Here is a 12,473-nt window from a genome sequence, read left to right on the forward strand (position 1 = left end):
TATTAATTAAGAATACATAGGCTATGTTAAATATGTAAAAATATGTAAATAAGTCAAATAAAGTGTTCCCATATTTTTTTATTAGCTAAGATTAATAAATTGTTCTATTGTTCATCGTTATTAGAATGAACTATTAGAAATGTGGATAACAACAATATGTTAAGTTAATGCCTTATCTAATGTGAACTAACAATGAGCAATATATATATATATTACAGCATTTATCAGGCTAATCTTTGTTAATGTTGGTTTATAAAAATACAACTGTAAGCGGTTATGGGGTTGTTTATGTTATCATTAGTTCACAGGGCATTAACTAGTGTTAACAGATAGGCCTAGGCCTACAACTTTTGATTTTAAGTAAGGGATAATGTATAGTGAGGCTGTTGTTATAGCGAATACAACCCCGGCAGGCTGATATTGATTTAAAAAGGAGCTTATTGATTTAAAAACGATTGTATTGCTTCCGTCAAATAATACCGTGTCTATGGCAACGCTCTGTTTTTCATTGCAACGGTGTGTTATACTTAGCAGCGGTCTGTTATCAAGAAATAACAGACCACAATTTACATTAGAATTTAACCAAGCCATGTAATAAAATGAATTAGTAAATGTTGAAATGAACATTGACTAATAAATGCTGCCTGTTGAAATATTGTGAGTTAACTAATATTGTTAACTAGAAATGAGACCTTATAGGCCTAAGTGTTTTCAAATTTGCCAAAGGGTTGTTTTTATTTATGAAATATTTGTAATATTTTTATTTTTGTTAGTGTCATTGAGATACATACTACTAAAGTTTTTATTAACATTAATATTTCTGCTTTCTGTTTTAATTTAAGTTTTAGTCATGTTGTTGTGTTTTTGTTTTTAATTATATCTTCACATAGTTTTTATTCATGTTTATTTCAGTTTTAGTTTGAGTTGTTTTAGCAAATCAAGTTAAACTATATGTTGTCACGGGTTGTTGCAGGCAAACAGTAGATGATGAAGAATAGAGTTCCAACTATTTTTTTTATAATAATCCAACAAACAGGCTGCGCAACACGAACGGTCAAAGAATGAAAGGGAGGTAGAACGTATAACTGTGAATACAAACGAGATAATTAACACACCTGGACAGAAACAAACTAATCACAGTGACCATGGTAACAAATGAGGAGCGGGACATTACGAGCAAAGGAAGACATAAACAACTAAAAGCCCATGATAACTAAACAAACTGACCATAACTGCAAATTAAAACGAGAAATATTCCCTTAAATGGTTAGCTCACCCCAAAATGAAAATTCTGTCATTTATTATATAGATTAAAATACATTAAAAATCCCAGAGCTTTCTGGCCCCCACAAACTGCAGTGTAGGCTAATTGTCACTTTCAAGGCCCAGAAAGTTAGTAAAAACATAGTTAAAATAGTCCATGTGACTCCAGTGGTTCAACCTTAAATGTGTAAAAAATAACAACTTCATTCAAAAATGTATTCTCTTCTGTGTCAGTCTCTGGCGCTGTTCACGTGAGCTCCACGACCCATGCGTGTGGTGCTGATGCAGGAGCCGGCCAATACTGAGCCAGTGTTCTGACGTAGAACCAAACACTGCAAAACACAACGTGAACAGTGTCAGAGACGGACACGTAAGAGAATAAATTGTTAAATAAAGTAAATATTTTTTATTTATTTTTATTTTCTCATTGCTTCATAACATTAAGGTTGAACCACTGTGGTCACATGGACTATTTTAACAATGTCTTTACCAACTTTCTGGGCCTTGAAAGTGCCAATTCCAATTTATACCAATATATCCCAGAGTCAAATGTGAGGGCATCTGTCCGACAACTAAAGCTTGGGTCATGCAACAGGACAATGATCCCAAGCAAATCTACAACAGAATGGCTTAAAAAGAAAAGAATCAAGTTGTTGGACCCAGTCAGTCCAAGTCCAGACCTCAACCCAACTGCCCTTAAACCTCAATGAACTGAAGCACCGTTGTAAAGAAGAACAGGCCAAAGATTCCTCAAGGACGATGCGAGAGAGTACTGTCATACAGAAAATGATTCCTTCAACTTATTGCTGCTAAAAGTGACTCTAAGCAATTTAATCATATTTACTTAGTTTGTCTTTTTGTCTTTAAATACATAATGACAGTGTAATATGCCATGTGTTGTTGTTCATCTGAGGTAGTATTTAAGAACTGCTAACTGTCACAGGCTGGTTGCAGCAGAGATGAAACAGGATCTAAGTGCAGCTGTTTTATTCAAAAACAAACTCAAAACTTCCAAAACAGAATCTCATGAACAGAACAACCAACTTGACACAACGCAGAACTGAAAAAGAACTGATACTCAGGGCTTAAATAGACAGAAACCGAGGAGCTAATTACCAAGACTCACCTGGACAGAACTAACAATCAATTAGAAACTATAGTGACAAACAGGGAGACAACTGAACCAATTAGGCTAACAGACTGGGAACCAACGAAACAGACATGAGCAACAGATCAAAAACAATCTCTGAATCGAACAAACAAACACAAACCATACCACCATAATGATTTTTATTATGTTTTGATACACACAATACAATTCTAAAGAGTGTCCTTTCTTTTTCACATGACTGTTCACCACATATTTTGATATTTATATTATATTTATATTATCCTCACACATCACCTGACAGATGTTTTCCCAAATGGTCTCCTATGATGACATTGTTTGTCATTATACTATCTATCTATCTATCTATCTATCTATCTATCTATCTATCTATCTATCTATCTATCTATCTATCTATCTATCTATCTATCTATCTATCTATCTATCTATCTATCTATCTATCTATCTATCTATCTATCTATCTATCTATTACATTTATTATTTGTGTAGCTATATAGTCAGGTAGATTCAATCATATTCATTAATAAATAGTATTATAAAACTAATTCATTTCAATATTTTGTTGATTTCAATATACATATGCTAGATATGTTTTAGATTTTATTAAGTTTTTCTCAGTTGCTTTGGTACATTTCTCAGATCACAACTGAAATTCTCAAAACTTCATGTTCAACCTCCACATCATCTTGTCACTTGTGCACATCATAAAAGCAATTTCTCATTCTTTTGAACAAATTTTAAATGCTTTGTTACATTCATGCAATTATGTACAATTGTCTGCTGTTTCAGATCAATTGCTTATGTCATGTTGATCAAAATATATTACATGGGTTCTTTGTTGAATAGTCTTACTCCTCAAGACATCTTGGTATTCCTTGCAAAAGTCATTAGATGCAAAATGGTTGAACTAGTTGTCATAAACTGTCATAAATATTTTCTATCTCAATCAGACTTTTTTTGTCCTAAAGTGATGAATTGCACAGGCAAATCTTGAATTTCACTAATGAAGGGAAATGTAAAGCATTAGATCAATCAACCAGTTTTCTAAAATAGCTCAGAGGTGCATCTCATGAAGCTTACAGTTTTTCTCAGTCGCTTTGGTGCATTTCTCACATCACTATTTACATTTGCACAACAGTTAATGCAGTTCTCAAAACAATTAGTACAAACTGCAAAACCTAGTTGATAACCTGCAAAAGCGTGTCACTTGCTCAAAATGGATCGCTCATTCCTCAAAAGCAAGTATTCATTTCAATGAAAGTGTCAATGTCATCAAGATGAAAAGTCTTGACACCATTGCTATGAACAAGATAGTCAAATGGCTTTGTCATGTTTTCATTATGACAGTTTACTCTGTAAATGTTTTCCAATGCAAAAAAGTCAGATATTGGTGACACTACCTGAAAATGCTCAAGACAGCACTATATACTATTTGCACAGCCATTTGAAAAATACAGTAAAGTTACACATTACTTTATTTAGTGAGGTAACTGAGTACAAGACACTGAATGTTTCACATTTTTACTGCATATGCTCTTTGCAATTCTAATTTGTTCACAGCATTTTGCAAAAGAAAAAATACACCCTTGTTTACAACAAACATAAACTCCCTTTGGGTAGAGCTGTGCACAACTGCAAACAATATTGCAGTACATATTGGAACTGAACATACAACATACATAGTACTGTAATCATTCATGCACATCCAGACGTTCCTCTCTGTCTGGCCACATAATTTCATCAACATCACAGCAAATATCATCTCTTGCAATGCAATCCAAAACAACAACATGCTTGCTCAGATGGTCTCCAGTTAGACCCCTCTCATTTTCAGGGATGATGTCCCTGTAAAGAGTGTCTAACAAAGTCAGCAGATGTTGTGTGTTGTATGGAGCAAGACTGGGGATATGCCATTTATACACACCTGACGAAATGTTTGAATAATTGAATTTACAGTGGTTCTCCCAACATTTGGCTGCACCCTTCGACCAGCCTCAGCCATTGTGAGGCCGTGATTGACAACAGTTGTACCCCTGTTGTAGCCCTAACATTTGTACCACAATTGATCCACAATTGTACCCCTGATTTCATCAGGGATCCGCCTATGTACTTGGCCTCTTCTTCCCCTTCCCCTTCCCCTTCCCCTTCCCCTTCCCCTTCCCCTTCCCCTTCCCCTTCCCCGTCCTGCACCCGCACTCGCACCCTCACTCTCACTCTCACTCTCACCCTCACCCTCACTCTCACCCGCACCCTCACCCGCACCCCTTTTTCACAAGGCTGGCCTTCCATTTCTGCACAGTATTGTAGAAATGGTACACACTATGTCCTGCTTGGTTCATGTATGCTTGTAAAGTGGGGGTTTATGGGATTCAGCTCTGACAGTGATTGTAGAGAAGTGGCTTATCATTGGTTGCAAATGCTTCACACACCCCTTCGCATCAGTGAAAGTTGAGATTCAGCTAAGATAAATTGTTCAATTTAGGAGACATTTTCAAAAATGATTTTAAAAAATGTGTAAAATTTGCTTGACAGTTTTTGACAACTAGTTCAACATTTTTGCATGTAATGACTCAAGCAATGAAAGGAAGACTATTAGTTTTATATGGAATGACTATTCAGCATTCACAAGTATAGTTAATTTTGACTGACTTGACATAAGCAAATGATAATGTTATAAAACAGCAGAGAGTTGTATGAAAGCAATTGATGCATATCCAAAAGCATTTGCAATTTGTTCGAAGGAATGAGAAACTGCTACTATGATGTGCACAAATGACTAAATGTTGTGGAGGTTGAACTAACTGTTGTGCAAATGTAAATAGTGATGTGAGAAATGCACCAAAGCGACTGAGAAAAACTGTAATTTGGCAAGTATTGACAGCTTAGTGTTACAAATTCTGACAATGGAAGAACAACAATGAAACAAACAGGGTCAACACTCTGTAAAAAGAAGAGGAGTGAGTAAGTGTGATGGAAGGGTGTGGAGGCAAAACAGAGGAAGAGGAAGAAGAGTGTAGAGATGTTTCTATTGTCCTATTGTGGACCATGTTCTCAATCATGACCTTACGGCCGAGGCGGTGAAAGGTGAAGCTGAATGTTGGGAGAACAACCGTGTCCTCAATCATTTAAATGCTTCAGAACATGTAAAGAGAGAAAGAGAGAGAGACAGAGAAAGAGAGAGAGAGAAAAATAGTGTGTGTGTGTGTGTGTGTGTGTGTGTGTGTGTGTGTGTGTGTGTGTGTGTGTGTGTGTGTGTGTGTAATCAATATAGTTTTCATCTGAAAATACTGACAGAGTACACTGTTATATTGACAACATGACTAAGCATTTGCCTATCTATCTTGTCTGTGAGCAAAGACACAAGGACTTGTCATTCTGAGGGCACTGGTATGTTTATTGGCATAATAAATACTTACTTTTAAGAGATGGATTAAAGATTTTGAGCAAGTTACAGGCTTTTGCAGGTAATCCATTGCATGGTGCTGTTTGTACAAATTGTTTTGAGAAATCCACCTACTAGTTTGCAAATCTTAAAGAAATGTGCCAAAGCGACAAGAAAAATTGTAAATAACCTAAACATGTATATTGTATGGTATTATTTAATACATTTTATTTTATTGTAGAGCCCTATATGCCCCATCATACTCCTACTGTGGAGGTTGTGAGTTCATGTGGTGTATTAAAAACACAATTCCTGTCAACCCAAATACAATCTAAATTTTTTTTAATCACAAATACAGTCTAAATATAAATGGGAACACAAATACTGTCTAACTATGAAGGCCACACAAGACATGGAACGTCTGCCAAAATTGACCTTGTTCGTTTTGTCTTCAATCTGTTGAGATCTCGAATCAGCCAACAGATGGCAGCAGTGTATAACTGCTAGATGGTTGTGTAGCCCCATCTTACTTTTACTCTTACAGTCGTTTCGAGTTTAACATAATGGCATTTACTGACAGGTTAAATTATGTGACAGGCTATCTGGGATTTATTGGTTGATATGTGAGGAACCTATAGTCACTAAGTTTATGACGACTATTGCATTTATATTTGTATAACTCGGTTCAAAATGGACAAAAGGAAACTTTTATTTCCTACAGCTAATCTACACTGTGCAAATATAAATAATTTTGTTTACAATAATTTAAAAATAAAAATGTCCCAAAAACTGGATCTACAATATGAATTAGCCTACCTACAATTTTAAATAGAAATATCAAACGTATTGGCCATTCAAAAGTGATGGTTTTCATTAGCAATAAATCATCGTTTTATTATTACTATATGGACATTCCCAGAAGTCTCTGCAGCAATTATGGCAGTAGTTAGCAGAAGCTCAATGAACTAGTCATTAGACCCATTTGACCTTAATACAAACATATTTTACGAACAGTTCTTAATAGCATAATTATAATACATTTGTGAATTAACATAATATAATTGTGCAATTATTATTATTATTATTATTTTACTTAATAAATGGGCTAATAATAATAATACAAATAATAGCCTAGTAATGATAAAAGTTAGTGGTCTTATCACAATGGTATGGTCTGTGTAGCCGACTTGATATAGGTGTGATTGTTTTCAGAGATGGGATGGCATAGGTATTTTCCACAGATGTGACGTTATGATGTGTGGGTGAGTCAGTGAGTAAATAAACGATAAGGTATTTTGTTGACATCAGCACTGCGCCAAAACGGACAGTTCCATCCGCTCGCTGCTGCCGACCTGAGATTCCAGGGAAGGACTGAGCAGAACACTGGCAAAAAAGCACTCTTTGCGCTTTTAAAAGTTAAAAATAACCAATAGATCAGCTAATTTGTCGGATTTCTTTGGGGTCTGTCCATCTAAAACATCTGCAGTGGGGAAGGTTGAATGCGAAGAGTAGCACGGACCCGTAAATTATTGATTGGGACGGTCCTGGTATAAAAGGAGACGCCGCCTGTGTTCTGCTCTCTTGTCTTCAAACGCCAAGATGAGCTACGGATCCGACATCTACTCTGCCTCTTCCTACCGGAAGATCTTCGGGGACTCTACCCGCTTCTCAGCCTCTCCATCCCGGATGAGCAGCTCCCGGAGCGGGTTTAAGAACCAGTCCGTGACCCGCACCAACATCCCAAGCTCCTATAAGCGCTCCACCCGATCTGCCTATCCATCTTTGACGCTGGAAAACTTAGACTTCACCCAGAGCACAGCGCTTAACAATGAGTTCAAAATCATCCGTACCAACGAGAAAGAGCAGATGCAAGGGCTCAATGACCGTTTCGCGATGTTCATTGATAAAGTTCGCAATTTGGAGCAGCACAACAAAGTGCTGGAAGCCGAACTCGTGACCTTGCGCCAGCGCCAGACAGAACCGTCCCGTTTGGCCGAACTCTACCAGCAGGAGATCCGGGAACTGAGGTCCCAACTCGAGGAACTCAACGCGGAGAAGAATCAGATGATGTTCGAGCGCGACAGCATTGAGGAGGAACTTCAGAAACTCCAGGAGAAGTTCGAGGAGGAGATGAGAATGCGCGAGGAAGCTGATCAAACGCTTAGAGGTTTCAAGAAAGACGTGGACAACGCCACCATGGTGCGCCTAGACCTGGAGAAAAAGATCGAATCCCTTCTGGACGAGATCAACTTCACGAGAAAGTTGCACGAGGAGGAGGTGGCGGAGCTCATGAACATGATCCAGGCTGCCCAGGTGTCCGTTGAGATGGAAGTGGCTAAACCCGACCTTACCTCCGCCCTTAAGGAGATTCGCGGCCAGTACGAGGTGATTGCGAGTAAGAACTTGCAATCCGCTGAAGAGTGGTACAAGTCCAAGTTCGCCGATCTTAGCGACCAGGCCAACAAGAGCAACGAGGTCATTCGCGCGAGTAGGGAAGAGCTCAACGAGTACAGGAGACAGGTGCAGTCCAAGACCATTGAAATCGAGAGTTTAAAGGGAACCAACGAATCAATGGAAAGGCAGATTCATGAGATGGAGGACAGTCACAACGCTGAGGTCATGGGTTACCAGGTGGGTTTGCTCAATTTAGATTTTACGCGTGTTCAACTCAGTTAAGGCAAACGATGTAAAGAGTTTAACTTTATTTTAAAATATAAATATGATTAAAATACTGAGGATATTGGTGCTTTCTTACACCAAAACAAATAAATAGCCAAACAAATGTTTAAATAAAATATATAGGCTATATCTAGCCTATATATATATCAGCGCTTGAAACCTGTGTTTCTGTTAACCAAACAGCAAACAAAAGATCCCTGTGAAATGGGCGTGACCACAGCAACTGACTGTGAATGTTACTGCTCTGTCCATGGTGCTAAAATTAGCTACTTCCCAGACATAACTAAATCAACAGCCCGCATTAGATATTTTATTTATAAGGTTTTCCAAACCTTTTAATATAAGTTATCATAAAATAATGATAACAACGTGTTATTAAATAATGAATGTAAGTGCTTTAGCCCATGAAAAAAATCTAAAAGCTTTTCCACAAGCAGCACATTTAAAGGAAAGTAAAAGGAAGCCAGTATAAATCTCTTTCTTTCTTTCTTTCTTTCTTTCTTTCTTTCTTTCTTTCTTTCTTTCTTTCTTTCTTTCTTTCTTTCTTTCTTTCTTTCTTTCTTTCTTTCTTTCTTTCTTTCTTTGCATTGAAGGTTCCATAAAGATCCTTTAAAATTCATGGAACCTTTCCATTGCACAAAACATTCTTAATAGTGGAGAGGGTGTTCTTTGGGTGTTTCTCTTCACACCAAGAACAATTGTTCTTTTGAGAGCTGTACACTGAAAGGTTATTTGGGGAACTCAAAAATGGTTCTTCAATGGCATCACTGCGAAAACCTCTATTTTTTTAAGTGTAAATATGTCCATCATCCAATCAAATCATTAAGTATTTTTGATCATAACTATATCATGTAACATCACACAGGATTCAATTGGGCAGATGGAGAATGAGCTGAGGGGCACTAAGAATGAGATGGCCCGTCACCTTAGGGAGTACCAAGACTTGCTGAATGTCAAGATGGCTCTTGACATAGAAATTGCTGCTTACAGGTATAAACAACTGACATGTGACAATTGACGTGTAGGTGAATCCATACTGTAATTTGATCTATTTTTTATCAACACACCTAAAATGAAAATTGTGAGAATTACTCTTGTGACATCTACTGATGTGATTTTCATACAGAAATGTATTGCTCTTTCATCCCACCTTTTCCACCACACCCTGCCTCACCACCTTCTCTTTGTTCCACCCTCTCCTTTATCGCCCGTCTCAGGAAACTGCTGGAAGGGGAGGAGACACGTATCAGCACTGGGATCAACTACCCCACCCCCGGCTCGATGTCCGGCTACAGCTACCAGTCCCGTATGTACAGCAGCTCTGGCGCGAGCAGAAAGAAAGAGGACAAGGATGATGACGACAAACATCAGCAGAGCAGCAAGTCCGTCAAAGGCTCCTCCCAGTCTGACGACTCCAAGAAGGGTGACAAGATCGACTCTGGAGACTTGAATGCCACCAACCAGAAAAACTAAATGTCTCATCCCTTTCTTTCATCCTCTCCTCCCTCTGCCTTCTCCGTTACTCGCTTTGCTTTTCCCAAATAACTCCCCGCCACAAAGGGGGTCTCAGAGAGGAATCTAGTGTATTTTTCTCCACTAATTAACCTCCCACATAGTCACAGCAGTCCCTCTGTAGCAAACCACTAACTACTCAAGACACCCCAGGTGTCACATTGTTTGATGCATATATCTCTGTGGATGCATTGTTTCAGAGTCATATCGCTCCTGTTAACTGCACTGTAAAGGGTTTCTCTCAGCGCACTCCGTTAAGGAAATGTTTACGTGTTTAGCTTTGGTGAAGGTAGCTTTCTGTGCTGCAGTTTTTCCTAAAACCATCACAAAACTTGTCTTATAATGAAAGCATGACAAAGCAATTATTGTTGTCTTTGCATCATGCCAGCCCTTGTAACAATTGCATCTGTAACTCCAGTTAACTTCTCGGCATGCTCATACATTCCTGCCAATAAATGAATAAAAATCCAGAACTATACATATATAAAAACTCCACTCAAATTCCTCTCCAAGACTGCTCTTAGTTCCTTTTTAAACATTTCTTCCAATCCAGACCCACTTCCCCTTTAAAAATGACAAGGATTTGAGCCTAATAGCAAGTCCTCACTGCATGAGGTGTGTCTGCTGTTTGCATGGTGACTGTATGTAGGTCCAATAGCAGTTTACCAATACTTTCATAGCAGTGTGCCTGCCATCCCTCTCAGTACTTAAGGCTAAATTAGTTCACCAGCCAACGGGCAAGACTGGGAGCGAGACTGTTACACAACACTGCTGAAGCCTTTCACATGCTGCTAAATGCTTGTGATTAATAAACATTTTGACAAATACTGTAAAGCCAATCAAGTCAGGGCACTTACAAATATGTAAACAGCATCTCATCCACATCAACTGTCATAACAAAAGCTATAGGGTAGAATTATTTGAGAAATAGGGAGATAGGTATTGTGAAAAGAAAGTGTGAGTTTGAATGAGAAACAAGAACTGGTGGATTTTTTTGGAGCCAGCTTTAAGTTCAGTATACCCTGCTGCTTCTGAGTTTGTCCAGAATTGGTTGTGTTTGGGCGGATAAAACAAATGTTTTGAAATTGTTAAGAAATCTAACTATCTTTAAAAGTTAGAATATATATATAATCATCTCAACATTATCTTTCTATACTTATGGATGCCTGAAGCACATTGACAGCGTGGAAACGCAGTCACTAACACAACTTATCACAATGCATCCCGAACACCTAAACTTCATACTTGAAACTAGTTCTCTACACTCAGTGTACTCTCATGCAAAGAACTGTCATAGTGAAACCATGGCTCAACAATAAATCCCTTTGGTAAACGTATAACATATTAAATGTAAATGCGTGAAATATCCGCATAACACTTCTGCTACACTGCCAGGTTTTGATACCACTTGCCTCTTGCCTCTATGCTTTGTTAAGCCTGACTTGCTGCACTCTTTAGTTTGAACGGATTTATATAGTTGGGCTCAATTCACTTGAAGAATTGTATAGAAAGCAAAGTGAATGGACTTCTTTCTCTGTCGGAAGTCATTTTTCCGATAAACACTGTGACGTTGGCATGCTTAGCTGCGAGGGAATGTCAGGCAAATCTGGAAATTTGTCTTTCCATTCTCATAGATGCTCATTAACTAAACCTGGTAACCAAGTCACAAAAATTAGCATCAAATCTGAACGTTTTAGGAATTGTTCCATTATTTTTGGGAGGGTCAAAGGTGATTGCAGAAAGCGTAGCGACACAATGCAGTTTGAAGAAGAATTTCAAACCTGCACTGCCAAACTTTTGTAATGCATGTGCGATCAACATTCCTCCATAAAAAGGCAACCCACTTTTACACCAATATATAACAATCCATTGAAAATGCTATACTGTTTATGTATGAATGCTCTAGGTTTTTTAAAAATGCCTTAAGCCACCAGCAGCTTTCTCAATCTGGCAGGGTGTGCATTAATATTTTATTTCTGTTAAGAATGTGACCTTGTTTGCTATCTAGTAGTGTGTAGGAGCCACTGTGTACTAGATGACTGAAAACTTTAGGAGCCGAATGTAGTTAATGTCATTTATATTTAATCATTATCTTATTGCTATATGGCACATGACCAATAAAGACTTGACATTATGAAGCCCATATTAATGTGTCTGTTGTTAGTAATTTAATGTGATTTTGTTTCATTGCACTTATTTTAGTATTGTACTTATAATTCACTGTTGCAGTAGAACTCAAGGCATTACATGCATGTAAAAAGTGATCAGTTGACAACTTAAAAAAGTGAGGAAACCCCTTGCCTTAAAATAAGTAAGTAATAAACTTCGGTCACGTTACGTGTAGGACAAAGCTCATGGAGACGAGGAATACGTAGATCAAGCTCTCAGGGGCAACACCAAACACTCACGTTTAACAATAACGGACAAAGACTGAAGGAGCACACAAGGTATAAATACGCAGGGACTAACAAGATAACTAATGAGGAGATTGACAATGCAGGTGAAAGA

General features: G+C 37.9%; 1 protein-coding gene across 1 annotated transcript; it reads left to right on the top strand.

Moving 5' to 3' along the window:
* Window positions 1–7,071: 7,071 nt before the first annotated feature.
* Window positions 7,072–12,103, top strand: inab (internexin neuronal intermediate filament protein, alpha b). The gene is made up of 3 exons (XM_079615738.1): window positions 7,072–8,405; window positions 9,319–9,443; window positions 9,671–12,103. Exons 1-3 carry the CDS (start codon window positions 7,374–7,376, stop codon window positions 9,924–9,926), a joined length of 1,413 nt encoding a protein of 470 aa, XP_079471864.1. The 5' UTR covers window positions 7,072–7,373; the 3' UTR covers window positions 9,927–12,103.
* Window positions 12,104–12,473: the final 370 nt, after the last annotated feature.

Source organism: Phoxinus phoxinus (genome assembly GCF_949152265.1).
Source record: "Phoxinus phoxinus genome assembly, chromosome: 6".
Lineage (NCBI taxonomy): Eukaryota > Metazoa > Chordata > Actinopteri > Cypriniformes > Leuciscidae > Phoxinus > Phoxinus phoxinus.